This window comes from Nicotiana sylvestris, chromosome 12 (assembly GCF_000393655.2).
Source record: "Nicotiana sylvestris chromosome 12, ASM39365v2, whole genome shotgun sequence".
Classification (NCBI taxonomy): domain Eukaryota; kingdom Viridiplantae; phylum Streptophyta; class Magnoliopsida; order Solanales; family Solanaceae; genus Nicotiana; species Nicotiana sylvestris.
This window is the reverse complement of record NC_091068.1, coordinates 146871388-146895569: the sequence shown is the minus strand read 5'-3', so window position 1 is coordinate 146895569 and position 24182 is coordinate 146871388. Positions and strand designations below refer to the sequence as shown.

Here is a 24182-nt window from a genome sequence, read left to right as displayed (position 1 = left end):
TTCTCCTTGTGAGTTGGAAGCTACTGGTCCTTCTACATTGTTGACTGCAGTGAAAGGTCCCTTAGTTTTATATTCTCTAGTCTGATAATTTTTCTTCCCTTTTAAATATTTAGGGTAACCAATGATTTTGAAGCAATTCTCCTTAGTGTTGCCCTTCATATGGAAACATGGTAGGAACTATTTCTTCCCTCGAAAACCTTGACCTCTTCCAACTTGCATTACCATAGGATTCACTTTTTCTGTCATTGCACTACCTCCCATGGACTGTTGGCTTTCACTTGTGTGATCATAACATATGCTTGGTTGAATATAGGTTCAGTTGTCTTCATCAAATCTGTCTTCGAGCTTGGTCATAAGTGTCACTCAGACCATCCAAAAACTACATCAGCCTCTGCTGATGAAGATATACAACATATTCCTTCGATTACACACATCCACAATTTATAGAAGGTACAAGTACATCATATTCGGCCCATAACTCTTTTAGTTTTGTGAAATACACAGCAACAGAGTCAGATCCTTGTTATTACCTCGAAATTCCTCTGTGCAATTGGAATCCTCACTCGATTCACCTTATCAAATTGCTCCTTAAGATCTTCCCACACTGCATGCGCATCTGACGCATAAATTATTCCACTTAGTAGATCCTTTGAAACTGAGCTCATAATCTATGAATGCACTATTGCATTGCATGTCTCCCATTCCTTATGCAATTCATCTTCAAATGAGGCTTTAATGTATGTTCCAGTAATGAACCCTAACTTACGTTTTTCCTTTAAAGCAAGACGCATAGATCTACTCCACAGGCCATAATTTTCAAATCTTGTGAGTTGAATTGGAATCAATACCAGTCTAGGAGTGTCGAAAGGTTATAGGAACAAGGGATGAGTATAATTGATCTTCGTCTTTTTCGCCATTAACGTGTGATTTCAAACTCAATCAAATAGCACAATCAAAGAAAAAAACAGTGACAAAATCGAGCTAATTTTGCAGAAATTTCATCTATCTGCTAAAAATTTAAGAACACAACTATCAGCTTCAATTTAAGAGATGTTAAGAAGAGATTTTACTGAATTGAGCCTTTGCATCCATGAATCGTTCTCCATTGCTCTGATACCATGTTAGAAGATGAAGCTTGGAGAAGAAAGTTCTAGATTCAGAATAGCTCAATTGAGCTAATTAAGAACAATACAACCGACTATATACATCTCTTAACTAACAATTAGTTACTAACTAACTAAATAACTCTAACACCCCTAACTTTTATGTACATTTAGGTCCACATATCTTATACAATTAACTATATATTCCAATAAAACTCTTGACCAATAAACTCTCACTTTTTAATTTTAGTTTAATTAACGTATATATAGCTTACATACGTATTAGTAAACCCGCTTCTCCTTGCTAGCTAGGATCGGAAACATTGCATATCTTTTGAATTTCGAAAGATGCTCAAATTTACTTTGTACTGTCACTACAAGATTATACATATACAACTATAAAATACATCGTAAATAAATATGAAAATTTCTGTAGCTAAACATTTTATCCACAAAAAATATTCCGTAGCATTCGAGGCGAAATATTGCGTAGCTAAAAGTTAATTTAGGGCTTTACATGGTCTATGGCTAAGGAATAGTACTTATTGCTACAAATTTTTTGGTGTTGTAGCTTGTTGAAGAAAAGAAGCTCTATGCTAATTTTTCTGCAGAATCTTTAATATCAAAGAAGAGATTTTTGATTAAAGAAGAGAAGAAGAAGACAGACGGTTTGAGACAAATAGATAGAGTTCGGACATCTCTATGTTGTCTCTATCATTTTGGCCTTTTTGATTATACACGTGGATATATCTTAACCATCCAAGAGAAGCTAAATCTCAACCGTTGATTACACAATCTGGATAGCTGGAACAAGAGAATATAAAGCACATGTAAATACATTGTAAAAGAATATTATTGTTATTTTATGTTATAGGACTTACAATAGGATTTGTACACGTGTACATATAATTAGATTCTTTTTTTTCTTGTTAGATTAGCTACTTGTATAAGTGTTGATACAGAATGATGAAATAAGACTCAGAGAAAATTTCACAAATCTACTTTACATTTCTGTCATGGTATCAGAGCTATAGCTCGATCCATTCAATTTCTCTCTCAAATTTTGTTCTTCAATCCAATCACTAAATCATGACTGGAACAGAGACTCCTCCTACTGTTACTGCCTCTGGTTGATCTAACAATGGACCAAATCATGACATAAATCATCCTTATTTTCTACATTCTTCAGATGCACCTAGTATGACCGTTGTAAACTCACCATTTGATGGAAGAGGCTTTTCCGGATGGAGAAGGTCAGTGCTTATAGCACTCCCAGCCAAAAACAAGTTAGGCTTCATAGATGGGAGTTGTGATGTACCACATCTGACTTCCAAATACCATCCACTTTGGAGCAGGTGCAATGACATGGTGACTTCATGGCTGCCGAATTCACTGTCTAAAGATATTGGTGATAGTGTCCTTTACTCAAAAAGTGCAAAGGAACTATGGGGTAGCCTTGAGTATAGATTTGGCCAGTCAAATGGGGCCAAACTATATCACCTATAGAAGGAAATAGCAAGTAAGTACAAGGAAACAACAACATAGTAGGGTATTTACCACATTGAAAAAGTTGTGGGATGAGCTAGATTCTCTAAACTTACATTTAGGATGCACATGTGACTGTGTATGTGAAGGAAAGAAGAAGCAAGCCAAATTTGTGGAAGATCAAAGGAATATCCAATTCCTTATGGGACTTAATGATACATATGGTCAGGTAAGAGGGAACATACTGATGATGAACCCCCTTCAAACCATGGATGTTGCTTATTCTTTGCTATTATAGGATGAAGGTCAAAAAGAATGATACATCAACCCACAGTACCCCACTGATGCTCCATCTTTCATAGGTAGGTGCACAAACAAGGAGTCCACAGAAGTACAACAATCAAACTCAAAAGACTTGGAATGCATCACAAAAATCTGGAAACACTCAACAAAGTTCAAAGCTAGGAAAACCAAATATAATCCAAATATGAGTTGCAGCCATTGTATGAGAACAGGACATCTCAGGGCAAACTGCTACAGATTGATAGGGTTCCCAGATGACTTCTAGTTCACCAAATCAAATGTGTATCAGGGAGCAGCTAAGGCTAATGCAGTAGTTGGAGCTAAGGAAGATGATTGTACCAATAATCCTTCTAGTGAAAGATCAATGGACACTTATAGTCAGCACTTTAGCAAAGAACAACTCTTAGAGCTAGTTAACCTAATCAAACAGGTGCACATTGGACATACAGGAAATAGAGGAATAGAGATTAATGCAAATGTTGTGGCTGGTACAGTACTCAAATATTCTGGAACTTGTCTGATAGTTTTTAGCACTAAAACTTGGATTATTGATTCAGGAGCTTCTGAATACATATGTTTTGATTCCAATTCTCTCCCAGAGCTAACTCCTTTACCTATGCCTTTACTTATTAATCTTCCTAATTCTTTTCAATTGTATATCACACATATAGGAAGAGTTCCCATCCAACCTGATATGATTCTTCAAAAAGTATTCTATGTGCCCTCTTTTAAGTACAATCTGTTATCAGTTCACAAGTTTTGTGTACAATTCAATTGTTCTTTAAATCTAACATCCACTGGATGTATGTTGTAGGTCCCTTTAATAAGGAGGGGACAAGCTTTTAGTGAGATAAGAGATGGACTATACCTGCTGCAGCCAACCAATTTAGATTCTAGTAGTTTCTTAGGTCAAAATGTAGTTTCTATTCCAAAAGAATGTGATTCCAGTTGTGTTTCTATATTGTTTCTTTTCAAAATTCTATGTCAGTTAATTTAGTTTCTACTGTACTTCAATGGCATGTCAGGTTGGGACATTTGCCATTTTCAATAATAAGAAATCTTAGTTTCATTCAATTTCCATCAAATTTTGATCATGTGTGTTATATAAGCCATCAAACTAGATAAACTAGATTGTCATTTCCTACTAGTCACATCAAAACCAAAACTGCTTTTGAATTGATTCATGTTGACACTTGGGGACCATTTAAGACACCTACATACAATGGTTTTAGACATTTTTTAACAATTTTCGTTGACTTTAGCAGAGCTACTTGGACCTTCTTAGTAAGTTGCAAGAGCAATGCATTTCCAGTCTTGAGATCCGTCTTAATCATGGTGGAAGGACAGTTCAATTTAATGATAAAGAGGATAAGATTAGATAATGAATTGGAACTAGGGAGAGGAAGTCAAGAAGTAGCTTTTCTTGAAAGCCAAGGCATTATTCATGAAAGGAGTTGTATAGCAACCCTACAACAAATAAAGGGTTGTAGAGAGGAAGCACAAATACCTTTTGGAGGTTGCCAGGGGTCTATTCTTCCAATCACAAGTCTCTGTTCTTTACTGGGGAGAATGCATCTTGACTGTAACTTATTTGATAAATAGGTTTCTTTCTAGTGTTCTTAAGGGAAAAACACCTTATGAGATGTTATTTGGGAAGAAGCCTATTTATGATTTCATCAGGTGCTTTGGGTGTTTGTTCTATGCTTATACTCTAGAACACAACAGAGGAAAATATGATCCTAGAGTTAATAAATTTGTGTTTTTGGGTTATGCACATAACCAAAAAGGCTACAAGTTTCTAGAGCTCAATAGTAGCAAAGTTTTTGTCTCTAGAGATGTCATTTTCTATGAAAACAACTTTCCTTTCAAAAACATGCACATCAGTTCACTTAGCACTTTCTTTCCTAACACTCCAGTTGTGCAGGACTCAGGGGTTCAAGCTGTGTCTTCTCCCGTCATTCACCCTACCTCAGATTCACAAACTACCTCTAGTTCTATTTCCTCTCCTCCAAGCCATGCCCATTCACCTATCCTTCTTTCTCTAGTCTACTTTTTGATGCCAGTCCATCATCTTCTCCTTTTCCTACTCAAAATCCCTACAACAGCCCCAATCAGACCTCCTACCAAAGTACCACTACTTCACCTCAACACACCTTTAGCATACCAATTCCTATTTTATCACCACTTCTAAGGAAATCTGATAGGATTAGTCAAAAACCTGCATATCTCAAGGATTACATCTGCAGTAGCATCTATCTCTTAGATTTCACCAATTCTTGTCTTGCACAACCCTCTAAACCCACTACGTTTTCCTTTGGAGCATTATCAGTACATAATCAGCAATTTGTTTAGGGGATGGACTCTATATCAGAATCTACTACTTTTGCACAAGCTTCTACTCATCCAGGATGGCAGAAAGCCATGCAAGAAGAAATTGCTGCTCTTGAGCAGAACCATACCTGGGATGTAGTAGATCTGCCACCAGGTAAGAAGCCATTACATTGTAAATGGGTTTATAAAGTGAAACACAAGACATATGGCTCGGTAGAAAGGTTGAAAGCTAGATTGGTAGTAAGGGGGATATTCAAAAAGATGGAATTGATTATTCTGAAACCTTTTCACCTGTTGTCAAAATGACAACCGTAAGGTGTCTTCTCACAGTGGCAATCAAGCGAGATTGGGTTGTTTCACAGCTTGACGTTAACAATGTCTTTCTACATGGTGACTTACAAGAAAAGGCCTAACTCCTCCTAACCAAAATCAGATTTGTCTTTTGAGAATATTATTATATGGTCTAAAATAAGCTTCTAGACAATGGTATGCTCGATTAGCAGGGGCTCTCAGTTACAAAGGTTATTCTAGCTCTCTTAATGACTATTCTCTATTATTCAAATGCAATGGAAATTTGGTTTCTATAATAGCAGTTTATGTCGATGACATTTTGTTAACTGGGGATGATTGCAAGGAAATCCAGTCTATCACAGACTTTTTTAATACAGAGTTCAAAGTCAAGCATCTAGGAGATATACACTACTTTCTAGGAATGGAAATTTTGCGAGAAAACAAGGATTCATCATCACTCAATGACAATATACCTTCGAACTCTTGCAAGAGTTTGATTACTCTGGGGCAGCTGTCACCTCTCCACTTGATCCATCATGCAAATTGTAGGCAGATGCTGGCCCTTTCTTAGCAGACCCTACTGTCTATCGGCATCTCGTTGGCAAACTCAATTTTTAACCAACACAAGACCGAATTTGTGCTTAATTGTTCTTTCTCTCATCCAATACATGCAGCGCCCCTGCGCATCTCATTTCTTAGCTGCCATGTGTGTTCTACGCTATTTGAGTCGAGATCCAGGCCAGGGATTCTTCTCTCCTCAGAACCCTTTTTTGATTTACTAGCATACTGCGATGCGGATTGGGCATCTTGCAAAGAATCTCGTCGGTCTGTCAGTGGTTTCTTCATCACACTTGGGGGAGCACCAATTTCATGGAAGTCTAAAAAGTAGGTATCTGTTTCCCTTTTCTCTGCTGAGGCAGAGTACCATTCGACGTTATGCGTTACAGCTAAAATCACATGGCTAGTTCGTCTCCTTGACGATCTTTCATCTTTACCACCTCTTCCTATTCCGATTCACTCCGACAGTCAAACCGCCATACACATTGCTCGAAACCCCGTCTTCCACGAACGAACCAAACATGTTGAGTTAGATTGTCATTTTCTGCGGCAACAGTTCCTTTCTAGCTTAATTAGTCTCTTTTTTGTACCATCACATCATCAACTAGCCGATTTATTCACCAAGCCTTTATCTGGGGCTTCTCACCTGTCTATCTTAAGCAAGTTAGGGGGTTTTATCTCTCCCCTCCAACTTAAGGGGGGAAGTTGAAGAAGAAAAGTCCTATGCTAATTTTTCTGCAGAATCTTCAATATCAAAGAAGAGATTTTTGACTAAAGAAGAGAAAAAGAAGACAGGCGGGTTTGAGACAAATAGATAGAGTTCGGACATCTCTATGTTATCTCTATCATTTGGGCCCTTTTAATTATACACGTGGATATATCTTAACCATCCAAGTGAAGCTAAATCTTAGTTGTTGACTACACAATCTGAACAGCTAGAACAAGAGAACGTAAAGCACATGTAAATACATTGTAAATAAATATTATTGTTATTTTCTGTTATAGGGCTTGCGATAGGATTTGTACAAGTGTACAAATAATTAGATTCTTTTTTCTTCTTGTTAGATTAGCTACTTGTATAAATATTGATACAGAATGATGAAATAAGACAGAGAAAATTTCACAAATCTGCTTTACATTTCTTTCATAGCTATAATGATAAAAATCTCTTGCCACGAAAAAATATATTCACAGAAAATTATGTTATTCTTTTGCCACAACAAAAATTATTTATAGCTATCTTTATAGTAGCCACGAGGTATTATATTTTACGAAATTTTACACCACATGATAATTTAGGAGCATTAATTATATTTTTTGGAAATACTTTCATACAATTACCCTACTTAACAATACTTTTCATTGTTGTAATTTAAGCCCACCATTGTATTCTTTGATTTTAGTCTCCAATTTAGATGAAGCTTATCCCTCTCAATCTATCTTCTCAGTTTTCTCTGTCCCTCCAATTCATCTGTCTCTCTTTCAAATTGTACCAACGACCCCACTAATCATAAGCGAAGCTACGAGTTGAAGTATTTAGGTTCGGATTGTAATCTTTTTAAGTTACTGGATTCTAAATTAATAATTTGTATATATTTAATGAATTTCTTAAGACAATTATAGAATTTGAACAAAAACTATTGGGTTCAGCCGAACTCGCATCTATACTCTGGCTCTCCGCCCCTGCACCCAATACTATCCCAAAGAAAAATCTTGAGATTATGAAAAATTGGATAGGACTCACAAAAGGGACCCATTTAGATATGAAAGATAAATAATGTTCATTTCTTGGATTAAATTTTCAACCCTACAAATTGATAGTTTCCAACCTTAGCACAAACATTTGCATGCTGTGAGTGATGGGATAGGCCCACACCTTATTCAAAATGGAAGGCCCCATTTATCTTGCAATTCGTATAAGCCTATTTGACCAAGTTTTTTTTGGCGAAAAGTACTTTTTTTTTTCAAAATTATGATATTTGGCCAAACTTTAAAAGATGAAGTGCTTTTGAGTAGAAGCATGATCAGTTTATAAAAAGCAAAAAAAAGTAGATTCTTCTCAAAAGGGAAAAAGTAAAAATCATGAAAAAGAATTCCAAAACAAAGAAAAAGATATGGCAAGAAATTTAGGGTTGCAAGTATACGGAGAAGTCCTCCGAAAAAACTATAATACTAGCGTATATAAACACAACTATAGGTGTTGAAAAGAATATATTTTTCATCATAAAAGAATGATTAGGGTTTTACATAATGTAACCTCAATCTCTGCATCTAGAAGATTAGTAGGTAGCGAAAAACAAAAGAGTTCAGCCATCTTGTTAGGATTTCTGATTCCCAACAACCTGTGACATAAGCTGTGATTGCTGTAGATATCTACTTTTGCTAAGGAAAATCCTGTAAATCTCCTAAACTAGTATTTACGTGTTAAATACTTCATAAAAAAAGATTCAGTCACAAAGAGGTAGATATTTTTAGGGTTTGGGAGTTGCTTTTGGTCATGTCATGGATATGCCTTTAAAAAGAGAAAGAAAGAAAGATTTGTTGGTTTTTCAGGTTAGCACGAATGGATTGTAGAGATGGTCAAAGTCCATAAAGAAATTCACACGAAAGTTAAAAAGGTGATGGGGTTTTGGGCAAATGAAGGAAAGGATTCCAAGCCAAAAGTAAGAAGTTGGAATAATATTCAATATGACATTTAGTCTAAAATACTGCTAATTATATACAATATGTTTTGTTCCGTCTCGATCTACCATTTCTTTACTCTTTACCTACGAGATACCATACAATTGTTTTTGACTAATAAGAATACTAGTTGGTTTAAAGATGATGTTACGTTTTATTATTGTCCATAGTTATGATAATGCCAATATTGGTTAGTCAACGGGCGTGTGTTCTTGTATTGTTTTGTATGGTTTATAACTATTCTTATTAGTTTTCCTGAAAAACATTTTTCTCGAAGATAGGATTATATTCGTTCTAAAGAAAAGAAATCTGTTCGTCCAATAAAACGTGAGATTATTTCATTAATTGAAGAACCTATATTGTGTCACATTTAAATATTTTTATAGACAGTAAGAAGCTATTATAAAAAATGCATAAAAACTTAAAGAGGATGGGCTTATTGAAACCGCGGTGATCCTTTCATGGTCCAGTATAGTTTTACTATAGGAGAAATTACACAGCAAATTGTACCAACGGCCTCATTAATCAGCGGCGAAGTTAAGATTTGAAGTATTTAGGTTCGGATTGTAATCTTTTTACGTTACTGGATTCTAAATTAATAATTTGTATATATTTGATGAATTTCTTAAGACAATTATAGAATTTGAACATAAACTATTGGGTTCAGCCGAACTCGCATCTATACTCTGGCTCTCCACCCCTGCACCAAATACTATACTGGAAATTGGAGCACCTGTGTATGAACTTTCAGCATATTATACTGGAGTTCCAGTATAATATACTGAAACTCCAACATAATATACTGGAAGTCCAATATATTATATTGGAACTCCAGTATATTATGGTAGAATATTTTTCGGATTTTGAACAGTGTTTTCGTTCAAATTTATCTTTACATGAAAAGTGGCTAAATTTCGATTACTTTGGAAACTGTGATTATTTTTCAATTACCACTTGTAAATCTGGCTATTTTTTAATTTCTCCCTTATTTATGGCCACTCGACTGGACCAATGTGTAACTTGCCCAAAAAAATTAGAAGATCAACCCAAATATCCGCCCACCCAAAAACTTAAACTAAAAATAGCCGAAGAAGTGTATATATATATATATATATATATATATATATATATATATATATATATATATATATATATATATATATATATATATATATATATATATATAAATTATGTATTATGTGTGTATAATAAATATATAATCTATGTATATGGCTAGAAAAAGTAAATAATGAATATGGCAGGCAATTCGTGTAAAGATAGGCTAAGCCCAAGAACTACCTTAAGGAGCACTGCCCATAGGAGAGAATGGCTTATAAAGAAGAGGGCCCAAATGAATGTGCTTCCCCTATTCTGTCAGGCGAATTAATGAGGCTTTAGTCGATAATCTATGTTTGTTAAAAATTGCTTAAAATCCAAATTAGTTAAAATAATTGATACTATTGTATTGTCTAATTAACTAGACGTACCAGAGATGCTACTTTAAAAATAAAAGTATCACATAATCTAAAAGAATATATTCCATTAAATTTTTATTCGAAGTCGAGTTCTAGGTGGGAGCAGGCAGGAATGGAGCTAGCTTGAAGGAAGATGAATTAAATTATCTTCAGGATAGCCAGTTTTTGGACCGGTAACTAAACGATTGCCAGTTTTTGGACCGGTAACTAAAGGATTGCCAGTATTTGTAATATAATTGAAAAGTAGCTAATAATTAATGCGCAAATAGAATTTAGATAAGATACTTTTAGCTGAAACAGAAAAAATCCAACATAACATGCTGGATTATGGAACTCGTGCATATAAAACTCTAGCACATTATTCTGGAAATTCATATGTAAAAAATTTAAACTTCAACATATTATGCTGGAATTTTTTCGCATTTTAACTGAGGATATTTTTTCAGATATTATTTCCGCATGAAAAAATAGCTAAATTTTGATTGAATTTGAAACTATAATAAGTTTTTAACTAACAGCTAAAAATCAGGCTAATCTTGAATTTCACTCCCATCATGATGTTTGGTGTATAATATAATTGTTGGTTCTCGCCGTATTTGTAAATAATAATTTTGGAGAAAAGAAAGGTAGCGTATAAACTTAAATATAAACGAAATAGTAATTAATTCGAGCCCACTGAATTTACAGTGTTTCCTTAAGGAATTTAAATCCCCTCCTAGTACCCAAGGTTATGGATTATTTCCTTCCAGGATAGAACGAATTACACACTGGTGTAGCGGTATTTCAAACCTTAGTGTTTCAGCGAATACAAAGTTCGATAGCAAATCACACTTACGATTGCTTTATTTTGTAGTTTAAAACAATGCAAAACAAAGGAGGAGAACTCAGAAGTCGAATAGAAATTCTGAGAGGAAGGACTGCAATTTATAGCCAACGTTGAGTTTTAACTGAAGAGGAGATCAACAACAGGAAGATTGCTCTCAATTCCGTTTCTGTCCATTTTTCCAACAAGCCGCTGCACATATTTATAGTGCAACCAGCTGATGAAATGTCATTCATTTGCCCATGGTGGAGCATGCACTAGGCTGCTATTGGAGCAATCACTTAGAGCATTTGCTATTATGGAGCAAGCACTTGGCCATGGTGGGAGAAGCACTAGGCTGCTAGAACACTTGGATTATATCCATGGTTTGGAAAACATCTGTTACAAATACGGATAATATTATGTTAATATTCACTATTAACAAATAAATTTGGTCCAAAAAATTAATCAATCGATCATTTGGCCAAATCCAAATCCAAATCAGAATCTGAAGCCGTAGTCGTAGCCGTAGCCGTAGCCGGCCGAGCGAGCGAGCGACGACAACGGTGCGAGACTTGCCTTCTTCTTAACTCTTTAAGAGCTACAAGAAGAGCAATTGTATATATACCCACCAAAAGCCTTTTCCTCTTCCATTATGGGACAATGTCTCATTGTCAAGAGAGGAAAACTTAAAATTTTACTCAAAATTTTCATTTTCCCTTCATTTCCCATTCACCCTCTTTTTAAGACTTTTTCATCTTAAAAAGAAACTCAACAATCCCTCACATGAATGGGGAATGGCTATATCACAGAAGTATGCATGAAAAACTTGTGTGATTTGCAAGCAAGGATTAATTGTATCTGGATAAGTAGGTTTCCCTTTGAACTTTCCGTAGTGAACTTATGTCGGATATACTCGGTCAATCAGTAAATTTGATATCTTTAAACCGTCGAACTTTAGTGTATACCTAGACAACCATAAGTCACACAATCAACCCTTAACCGTCTTTGGTTCTCATTGTTGTGTTCGTTTCAGCCATGAACACCGCCTGGTTTTATAAGTGCGTAGAGAATTGGCCTTGCAAAATTCTCCTTGAAGCGGCTAACACTTCACACTTACGTAGGTGATTCATAAACGTGTCATCCCGTAGATACACTATTTGATATACCCCGTATCAAATTTAGAAATTATTAAAAAGTCTTAATGTTTTATCCTTGGTATTGAACATTGTCTCATTACGAGAATGGACCAAAATTTTTGTTGACAATGTTGAACCGTCATTAATGATTTTGTTTGATCTCCTTGAGCCTAGATCCTGGGATCTCCAGTCTTCTAGGTAGAGTTACCGCCACAATGACTTGTTCTCGACCATAGTCCCATTCCCCTCGATGATTTCTCAACAACCTCTCTAGTTAGGTCTTTTGTAAGTAGATCCGACACATTATCACTTGACTTTACATAGTCAATCGTGATAATTCCTCTAGAGAGTAGTTGCCTAACGGTTTTATGTCTTTGTCGTATATGACGAGATTTACCGTTATACATAACGCTCCCAACCCTTCCAATTACTGCTTGGCTATCGCAATGTATACATATTGGCGCCAACGGTTTGGGCCAAAATGGAATGTCTTCCAAGAAATTCTGGATTCATTCAGCTTCTTCACCGGTTTTATCTAAGGTTATGAACTCAGCCTCCATTGTAGAGCGGGCAATACAAGTTTGTTTGGATGACTTCCAAAATACCGCTCCTCCACCAATAGTGAATGCATATCCACTTGTGGACTTCGAATCAGTTAAACCAGTGATCCAATTTGCATCACAATATCCTTCAATCACCGCATGATATTTACTGTAATGCAAATCAAAGTTCTGGGTATGTTCTAAATATCCCAAAACTCGTTTCATTGCCATCCAATGAGATTGACCTGGATTGCTCGTGTATCGACTTAGTTTACTTATAGCACAAGATATATTTGGTTGTGTACAATTCATGATGTACATTAAGCATCCCAACACACGAGCATAATTCAATTGTGATATGCTTTGGCCTTTGTTCTTTGCTAATGCAAGATTCACGTCAATTGGAGTCTTTGCAACTTTAAACCCTAAGTGCTTGAATTTTCAAGTACTGTCTTAATATAATGAGATTGTGACAATACTAGACCTTGATGAGTCTTTTGGATCTTAATCCCCAGAATTAAATTCGTAACTCCCAAGTCCTTCATATCAAACTTGCTAGTTAGCATACACTTAGTCGCATTTATGTTGGCAATGTCATTACTCATTATCAGTATATCATCCACATATAGGCAAATAATGACTATGTGATTTAGAACATTTTTAATGTACACACATTTATCATATTCATTTATCTTAAAACCATTTGACAATATTGTTTGGTCAAATTTCGCATGTCATTGTTTGGGTGTTTGTTTTAGTCCGTAGAGGGACTTAACAAGTCTACATGCCTTCTTTTCTTTACCTGGAACCACAAACCCTTCAGGTTGTTCCATGTAGATTTCTTCCTCCAAATCTCCGTTTAAAAGGCTGTCTTTACGTCCATTTGATGAATTTCAAGACCATAAACTGCAGCTAAAGCTACTAGCATTCATATGGACGTAATTCTCGTCACTGGAGAATATGTATTAAAGTAGTCAAGACCTTCTCATTGTCTATACCCTTTGACAACAAGTTGTGCCTTAAATTTATCAGTAGTGCCATCATCTTTCATTTTTCTTTTAAAAATCCATTTACAACCCAAAGGTTTATTTCCAGGAGAAAGATCAACTAATTCCCATGTATGGTTGTTCAATATGGATTCTATTTCACTATTGACTGCTTCTTTCCAGAACAATGATTCCGAAGATGACATAGCTTCTTTAAATGTTCGAGGCTCATTTTCCAATAAGAAAGTCACAAATTCTGGTCCAAACGAAGTAGACGTTCTTTGACGTTTACTACGTCTTGGATCCTTTTGATTAAATGCACTTTCTTTTGTTTCTTCCCGAGGTCGTTTAGATCCTTCACCAATCGACTTGCATTCCTTTTTATACGGATATATATTTTCAAAGAACTCAGCATTATCTGATTCTATAACCTTATTATTATGAATGTCGGGATTTTTTGATTTATGAACTAGAAATCGATATGCTTTACTATTGGTCGCATATCCTATGAAAACACAATTAACTGTTTTCGGTCCTATTTTTACCCTTTTAGGTTTAGGAACTTGCACTTTTGCCAATCACCCCCACACTTTCAAATAATTCAAGTTGGGCTTCCTTCCTTTCCATTTTTCATATGGAATGGATTGTGTTTTGCTATGGGGTACTCGATTTAGTATCCGGTTATCCGTAAGAACGGCTTCCCCCCATAAGTTCGGTGGCAAACCAGAACTTATCAACAATGCGTTCATCATCTCCTTTAATGAACGATTCTTTCTTTCCGCAATCCCATTGGATTGGGGCGTGTAAGGGGCTGTTGTTTGATGAATAATTCCATATTCTAAACATATTTGTTCAAAAGGAGATTCATATTCACCACCCCTATCACTTCTTATCATTTTGATTTTCTTGTTAAGTTGCGTTTCAACTTCATTTTTGTATTGCTTGAATGCGTCTATTGCTTCATCTTTACTATTAAGTAAGTAAACATAGCAATATCGAGTACTATCGTCAATAAAAGTTATGAAATACTTCTTTCCACCGCGAGATGGTATTGACTTCATGTCACAAATATCTGTGTGAATTAAGTCTAAAGGATTTGAATTCCTTTCAACCGACTTATAAGGATGCTTAACATACTTAGATTCCACACATATTTGACATTTTGATTTTTCGCATTCAAACTTAGGAAATACTTCCAAGTTAATCATTTTTCGCAAGGTTTTATAATTGACATGACCCAAACGTACATGCCATAAATCATTTGACTCAAGTAAGTAAGAAGAAGCTGAAGTTTTATTATTATTTTCGACAACTATTACATTCAGCTTGAAAAGACCCTCAGTAAGGTAACTTTTTCCTACAAACATTTCGTTCTTACTTATCACCACCTTGTCGGATACAAAAACGCACTTAAAACCGTGCTTAACAAGAAGTCCAATAGAGACTAAGTTCTTCCTAATTTCGGGAACATGAAGGACGTTGTTTAAATTCATGACCTTGCTAGAAGTCATTTTGAGAAATATCTTCCCATATCCTTCAATTTTTGCTGTTGCAGCATTTCCCATAGAAAGCGTCTCTTCGGGTCCAACAAGAGCATATGTCGAAAATGTTTTCCTAACAGCACAAACATGGCGAGTGGCTCTAGAATCAATCCACCACTCCATAGCACACAAGTCATCAATATCTTCGTGCTTTTCAATCATGTTTGCTTGACCCTTCTTCAGAAACCATGCCGATGCATTGGCAGTCACCATCAGACCAGTTTGGTTTCCGTTGTCATTCGTCATTTTTTCTGTAAAAAAATGACACAAACAAACATTTAATAAACGTTTAAACTTGGAGTAAAAAAATCACGTAGATTTTAATCTCCAACAAACCGCCACGAAGGCTTTAAAACTGGAGTAAAAAATTACGTAGATTTTTATCTCCAACAAAACGCCACGAAGGCTTTAATCTCCAAAATGGGAGTAGACGAAACCACAAAGGTTTTAATCTTCAGAACTGTAAGTTCTCCAACAAAACGCCACGAAGGCTTTAATCTCCAAAAATGAGAGTAGACAAAACCACAAAGGTTTTAGTCTTTAGAACTGTAAGTTCTCCAACAAAATGACACCAAGGCTTTAATCTCCAAAAAACGGGAGTAGACAAAACCACAAAGGTTTTAGTCTTCAAAACTGTAAGTTCTCCAACAAAATGCCACGAAGGCTTTAATCTCCAAAAACGGGAGTAGACAAAACCACAAAGGTTTTAGTCTCCAGAGCGGTAAGTATACCACAAATACAGAAATAAAGATTAAATTCCTTAAGCTTGTTGGTTCTCACTGTATTTATAAATAATAATTCTGGAGAAAAGAAAGTTAGCGTATAAACATAAATATAAACGAAACAGTAATTAATTTGAGCCCACTGAATTCATAGTGTTTCCTTTACGAATTTAATCCCCTCATAGTACCCAAGGTTATGGATTATTTCCTCCCAGGATAGAATGAATTACACACTGGTGTAGCGGTACTTCAAACCTTAGTGTTTCAGCGAATACAAAGTTCGATAGCAAATCACACTTACGATTGCTTTGTTTTGTAGTTTAAAACAATGCAAAACAAAGGAGGAGAACTCAGAAGTCGAATAGAAATTCTGAGAGGAAGGACTGCAATTTATAGCCAACGTTGAGTTTTAATTGAAGAGGAGATCAACAACAGGCAGATTGCTCTCAATTCCGTTTCTGTCCATTTTTCCAACAAGCTGTTGCACATATTTATAATGCAACCAGCTGATGAAATGTCATTCATTTGCCCATGGTGAAGCATGCACTAGGCTGCTATTGGAGCAATCACTTGGAGCACTTGCTATTATGGACCAAGCACGAACAATATTATGTTAATATTCACTATTAGCAAATAAATTTGGTCCAAAAAATTAATCAATCAATTGACCAAATCCAAATCCAAATCCGTAGCCGTAGTCGAATCGAGCGAGCGACGACGATGAGGGCGCAAGGCTTGCCTTCTTCTTAACTCTTTAGGAGCTATAAGAAGATCAATTGTGTATATACCCACCAAAAGCCTTTTCATCTTCCAATATGGGACAATGTCTCATTGTCAAGAGAGAGAAACTTAAAATTTACTCAAAAATTTCATTTTCCCTCCATTTCTCATTCACCCTCCTTCTAAGACTTTTTCATCTTAAAAAGAAACTCAACAATAATTAGTGAATTTCTTTGCGGTTTGCAATTTGTTTAAAAATTTAGTTAATCTAAAATAATTAGTCTTTTGTAAATTAAGTCAAGATTAATCAATAAACTAATATGTATTATGCATACAAAAATTACTTTTAAAGATGATTAAATCAAATATAAATATTTTTTCGTGTTAGCTTAGAAACTCCCTGCATCTCTAAATCCACATTGATTAACCAAAAACTTCTATAATAAGAAGGGAACATAATTAGTGACACTCAAATTACAACGGGCAAAGTGAAAAAGAAAGAAGCCAACAATTAGCAATTAAGCAATAAGTGACGCATCAACATCAGCTTTTGACTACCACACCCGCAAACTTAATATAAGAATATTATCACTTTAGCCCATGCCGGAAATTATTTATATTTGGTTCCGAAAAAGTATATAAAAATTGTATAATTTTTGTATATAACATACGAATGTATACATATACAAAAAATATATAAATTTTATATATTTTTTGGGCTTTTATTTTTGCAACGGCTATACAGTGTCATTTTTTCAACTTAATAAGACCAGAAACATTAGCAAGCAAAATGATGTAAAGTTTTTCCAAAAATTTGAAAAAAGACTCGTTACTTATGTTTTATGTTAAATTTGTATTATTTCATATTTAGTATAGTATATAATTAAAAAATCTAAATTGTAACACGTTTCTTAGGTAAAGGAACAAACACATAATTTAATTATTCAAAGTAAAATATACTTAGTGAAATATACAAATAAAAAATTAAGAATATGTCGATAATAGAGGGATTAAAAGTACAATTATCCCAATTAAAAATGAAAAAGAAAAATAAGTCCAACTCAAGGATTTATAGACCACGTGGTTTGGTAATTTGCAAGTTGCATTGGAGCCCACACGAGCTCATCCATTCGAATCACATGCACTGTTTTGGGAAAGATGGTAAACAAAGAATCTTTCTATTTATAGGAAGTCACACATTTATTTTTAAAATACTACTCTCTTTCATTTCCCACACACCCATCTCAGAGTTGGAGATTAGTCATTAAGCATCTTCCTTCTTGAAATTGGAAAACAAGCATACAGTTTATGCCAACAGCATATTCTTTTCTATTTCCTAAGATAAGAAAATTAAGTTTTTCAATGCTACATAAGTAAAGCTCATTTCAGCACTAGTTAATCTTATCGCTTTCCCCCTTAGTGGTCATCCATTCTTTTGATGACTCGTAGTCGAAAGAGTTTGTTGACAGTTCAAACCTTAAAGTGATCGGAATTACAGAGAAACCTTACAGTTCGTTCAAAGGTAAAAACGAATTATTACAGACAATCTAATATTTTTAGAGTTCGCTCGTATCGAATTGTCCAAAAGCTCATCAACTTGTGTCAGGATTAAACAATTACTTCTTGGAAAGACAAACGAAAAAATTGTTAACGTTTCATGTCTTCGTTGTTTAACTTAAAAACAATTTAATTTTTTGTATGTGAGAAATGAACATTTCAACTGTTCATTTTCTAGTTGAAATGTTTGTCTATTTTATTAATTAATGCTACCAATTGAATAGGTACAGTTGGAGCTAACAACCCTATATAATAGTGAGAGGGAAAAGGGAAAAATAATCTTTGCTTTATGTGGAGAAAATAAAAGAAAAGTAGAGGAAATTAACTTAAGGAATGCTGCCAATTATAATAGGTACAGTTGGAGCCAACCACCCTATATCATACTAGGTATGTCATTTCTTTCTTGTAGTTTCCTTTTCCTTTATTTTTTTGGTTTTGCAATTTTTGCTTTATTATTCCTTTTTTTTTTTGCAAGTCCAATTATATAAAAGTTTCTGACAACTCCTAGCAACCACTTCATAGTTTGTGGATAAACAACAACAACAATAACAACCTAGAAGAATATCATTAGTGTGGTCTTGGGAGAGTTTAGCGTACGCAGACTTTACCCCTACTCTAGAGGGATAGAGAAGCTGTTTCCGGGAGACCCTCAACTCAGAGACAATGAATCTGTAACCGTTTATCAGATAAACAAATGTATAAGAATTCAAATCCCTAATTAAATATCAATATATTGGCATTACATGTTGTTACATATGGATTGAATTGGAGAGACATTGTTTAGCTGTTTCATGCCTAAACATAGAGCAATAAACCTTCACCAAAATCTCAGGAAAGAAATAAATACTCAATAGGCACCAATGTCCAATGACAGGTTGTCCTTTTTGTCTCAGTAGTATAAACCAATGATATCTCGACATAATATCCTTGACTCTCTCTCTCTATTTCCATATTTTCTGCCCTGTACAGTGGAATTCTAGCAAGTAGCAAATACAGAGATACATTGCTTTGAGGACTTCATCTAACTTACTTAATGTTTTTTTCCACTCGAAATTCGGTATTTGCATTGGAACTCGATTAAATTCAGATTCGCACGGAAAAGTCTCACGTCGGGTAAAACGTTCCTTGATAAAGACGATTCTGCTTAAGAGTTCAAATGCTTAATCATTCACTAGCAAGATCTACTTTTTTCTACAGTGTCCTGAATTTTCCTTGGGTTTTGGAAAGTTGGGGTGGTCCATTTTCTAGATTCCTCACCTTTTGCTACAACTTGTCAAAAAGTTTTATTCAGATTCCCCCCCTCAAATGCTACATAATTAAAATGCCAGTGTGGCCATAAACAACAACCCCAACTTCTCCTATCATTTCCTCTCTAGTTTTCTATGAACAAGAAAACATGAGCAGTGAAATGGGATTTCTTTCTCCTACTACAACATACCTTAGAAACTCAAATTGGTTATTTGAGGAAAACAAGGGAACAACAAAATGGACCACTGAAGAGAACAAGAGATTTGAGGATGCATTAGCTTTATTTGATAAGGAAACACCAGATAGATGGTATAATGTAGCAGCAATGATCCCTGGAAAAACAGTAAATGATGTGATCAAACAATATAGAGAATTAGTAGAAGATATTAGTGATATTGAGGCAGGTTTAATACCATTACCTGGATATACAACTAGTACTAATTCTTTCACATTAGAGTGGATTAATCATGACCAAGAAGGCGATTTCCACGACTTGAACAAGCGATTCTATGGTCCGTCTGGGAAGCGAAGCACATCAACGCGATCTTCTGAACATGAAAGGAAAAAAGGAGTGCCATGGACTGAGGAAGAACACAGGTAATTGATTCTGCTACCATCAGAAAATGTCATGTTTCAATTTTGTAATATAACATTGTCACTTCTTTGTATTTTACTAAAGATGGTTCAAAATGATTATAAAGTTCAGTTTAATTATGCAAGTCCAAAACTATATGTCATCATAGTTTTGTAAAATTAAATGCTTTTAGAATTCAGACTACTGCAATTCATTCAATGGGAGCCTTGACGTAACTGGTAAAGTTGCTACCATGTGATCTGGAGGTCACGGGTTCGAGCCGTGGAAATAGTCTCTTGCAGAAATGCAAGGTAAGGTTGCGTACAATAGACCATTGTGGTCCGGCCCTTCCCCGGACCCCGCTCATAGCGGGAGCTTAGTGCATCGGGATGTCCTTTTAATACTGTAATTCGTCAAGGGCAGCCCGGTGCATAAAGTATTCTGCGTTCACGCAGGGGTTCACGCAGGGTCTGGAGAATGCACTCCTGTGGGGTGTGATGTAGACATCCTACCATAATGCAAGCATTAGTGGCTACTTTCATGTCTCGAACCGGTGATCTATAGGTCATACGGAGACAACTTTATTGTTGCTGTAAGGCTCCCCTTTAAACTACTGCAATACATCAAATGTTTTCTATTCTATAGATGATTCTGTTTCCTACTATTGATATTGTTGACTACATTTTGCTCAGGCAATTTCTGTTGGGGTTAAAAAAGTATGGAAAAGGAGATTGGAGAAATATCTCACGCAATTATGTGACCACAAGGACACCAACACAAGTAGCAAGTCATGCTCAGAAATATTTTATAAGACAACTTTCTGGAGGTAAAGATAAGAGGAGATCAAGTATACATGATATTACCACTGTCAATCTTACAGAAATGAAGTCTCCTTCGACCGAGAATCATATATCGTCTATATCTACACACAAATCTGCTCCTTCTCCACAAGAACAAGCTTTGTATGAGTATAATTTGCTAAATCAAGAAGCAGATATAGCATTCAAGACATATGGTCTAAAGTTGCATGAAAATGGCATGCATAGTGTTATTCTACCGGGACTCCAGTTTGCTCAGTACAATACCATGTGATCAGTTTGGAGAATACTCAAAATCAATTTCATGTTCTTTAAGAAAAAGCACAAAAATGACACTGCCAAGAACAAGGTATGCTTCAATTAGTTCATATTACTAAGCTCTGGAACTAAAAGAGGGCTGCTAACTGAAGGGGAGTTTTGGCATAACTGGTAAAGTTGTTGTCATGTGACCAGGGGGTCACGGGCTCGAGCCGTGGAAACAGCCTCTTGCAGAAATGTAGGGTAAGACTGCGTACAATAGACCCTTGTGATCCGGCCTTTTCCTGAACCCGGCGCATAGCGGGAGCTTAGTGCACCGAGCTGCCTTTATTTTTTTTAATGATCTATTTCTTCGCCCTGATTGTTCATCTGATGTCTTTTCAAGTGTGTTTGATGTTGAAAGCATATATTCCTTTCATGCTAAATTCAGAGTTGTAGGAGGTTCAGGTTGAACCAGCTCAAGATAAGCCTAAACCGCCCATTTGCCACCGTTCAGCTAGTAGGCTCAGAACTGTTACATGTTAATATTATTGGTTATTGATAATGGTAGCAATAAGTTAAGTAAAGTTTCTTAAGAAAATTATGGTAGTTTTAGTTTGTAGTTCCTTTTTTTCAGCTATGTAGAAGAAACACTATTACAGCTTTGCATTTGTATTCTCTAATTCAGAATTCATTTCATGTATTCTTTTGCTCATCATATCATTATTAACAAGAGAAAGAAAAAAGGCAATTGGCATTTAGGGGGAAGACATTGAATTCAATAGTCTAGTTCATTTTCCACTTCTTAAATGCACAAGTAGACCTGCAACCAACATGGAAAGTAATCCAATGCTTAGTCCTAATAAATGTTGAGTCAAAGTCGGATTCAGGATTTACATTTGATTGTTTAACTCTGAATACATCAAAATTTTGATTTTGTTGAAAGTTTAGTTACATTTCGCATATATATTTATGTTTCGCGATAAAAATATTGAAGTCGATTGAACCCATTGATTATACGTTGTAGCCGCCTCTGTGCTGAGTCAATATCCACTTCATGAAGTGACACGTTATGCTATGTCTACTTTTCATATGATTCAACTTGACAGAATAATTTCTTATCCCCTTGGGCTAACTACTATGTTCCTAAGGAATTCTAATTATTGGAAATATTAACTTCTCAAAGATACTTGATGCTCTCTCTATGTTCTTTTATTTTTCAAACAGAAAGAGATAAGAAAAAAAGTAAGTCCATCATTAGTTCCTCCTCTTTTCAATTGTACGGAATGATGGTTGAATCTTTCTCAGCAAATAATTCATGGAAACCTGTCATCGGTGTTAAACTATTCAATGCTAAAATTTAATTATTTCTTTTCATCTGCCTAAGTTTCGGTGGTATAGTTACTTGATATCTTGTATTGGTGATAGGCTGCAATGGTCATATTTATAGTGGAACGCTCTTTGTAAAATGACCCTTCTATAACAACCATATAAAATTTCTAGGATTATTAATAATAATTCTAAAAATATGTACACAATCTTTTCCAATGAACAAAATTTTCATCTTGCATAATACCGTACCTAAGATTTGAAGATTTACACATGATATCTTTTCTATGGGACAAATGTCAAGATATAAGATTCAACTGTTAAGCACTTAGATTGTCTTCCAGGGAAAGCTATCAGATGCCCTTGCGCTAAAAGTTTGGACAAAAATATTCGCCAATTCAAGCATTATATCACTAGTAAGAGAATGGAATCTACGAAAGAAGCCACAATTGCAAAAAAAATTCAATTAATCTTGAAAGAATGTATTTTTCTAGCGGCTTTAAAATGTTTGACTTAGAGTTTAATCTTCATTTAGTTATGGATTCATTAATAATATATTAGCTCTCTTTAATATTTAATTAGTGAAACATGCATATTTTTTGAGATTTTAAATTTGGATAATCTTTATTATCTTTTATATGTAACACTAAAAAAGGAGAAAAACTAATTTTTGGGTAATTTTTGTTTAACATCCAAATGCTGTTATAGATGTATAACAACACTTTATTATAACAACCAATAAAATTGGGAACAAACGAAGCTGTTATTGGCTATAAGTCCATCATTTAGTTCCTCCTCTTTTCAATTGTAATCTTTCTCAGCAAATAGCTCATCGAAACCTGTCATTGGTGTTAAACTATTCAATGTTAAAATTTGATTATTTTTTTGCTCTCGGTGGTATAGTTACTCGATATCCTGTGCTGGTGAGAGGCTGCTCGAGTTGAGTAATCAAGGTGTGCGAAAGGTGTTATCTTGATTTCTATATTTGAGATCAGGGACGAAGCTAGAGTGTCGGGAGCGGATTCGACAAACCTAGCAGCTTTGATTCGAACCTTGAATTTGTCTCTAAAAATCTATTGAATATGTATAAATTATTAATATAAAATCCAGTAATTTAAAACGATTAAAATTTTAAACCCATAAGCTTGAAATCCTAGCTCTGCATCTGTTCGAGATGCTTAATGGTTTGTGGATACCACACAAGTGGGGAGTATTTTATGATCTTTTGGTAAAGTGAATTTAAGGAGTGGGAAATCACCTTCCAAATGAATTGGAATTTTTAATTAAGATCAATGATCTAATAATTAGGAGACTAAAAGAGGAGCTTTTGTGATAGTTCAAGACTAGGAAACACTACTTTAAAGAAACAGTACTAATATGTTTTATTAGTGTCCATGCTACTTTACATATTATTTAGTCCACCATCTAACCAAAACTGCAACCTGGTCCTTCTACTGTTTAAATGTTTAAATAATATGACTATTCAAACTGTTCTTTTCATGAAATGTTTTTAAGAACTTGCAATTGCATAAGAGGTCAAATGAAAAGTTAATTTCCTTGTTATGTTATGCTGTTACTATTAATTTCATGTTCTTTTCTCCCTCATTATACCATTTTTTATTGGTGTTTTTTGTTTTGGTGGTATTACCCTCACCATTTGTTGTTGGCAGTATCACTAAAATTTAAAATCCTAGTGCAAACCAGCATCTGTGGCTCATTATATATAGGTCCCCCCTCAC

General features: G+C 35.0%; 1 protein-coding gene across 1 annotated transcript; it reads left to right on the top strand.

Annotated features, from left to right (window-relative positions):
* The first annotated feature begins 19166 nt into the window (after positions 1-19166).
* Positions 19167-21817, top strand: LOC104247788 (transcription factor DIVARICATA-like). The gene is made up of 2 exons (XM_009803890.2): positions 19167-20082; positions 20752-21817. Exons 1-2 carry the CDS (start codon positions 19634-19636, stop codon positions 21149-21151), a joined length of 849 nt encoding a protein of 282 aa, XP_009802192.1. The 5' UTR covers positions 19167-19633; the 3' UTR covers positions 21152-21817.
* Positions 21818-24182: the final 2365 nt, after the last annotated feature.

Excerpts from the sequence above, each read along its gene's own strand:
- LOC104247788 (XM_009803890.2), top strand. The coding sequence starts at position 19,634 with ATGAGCAGTGAAATGGGATTTCTTTCTCCTACTACAACATACCTTAGA. Across the intron at positions 20,083-20,751 it reads TGGACTGAGGAAGAACACAG|GCAATTTCTGTTGGGGTTAA; the intron begins GTAATTGATTCT and ends CATTTTGCTCAG.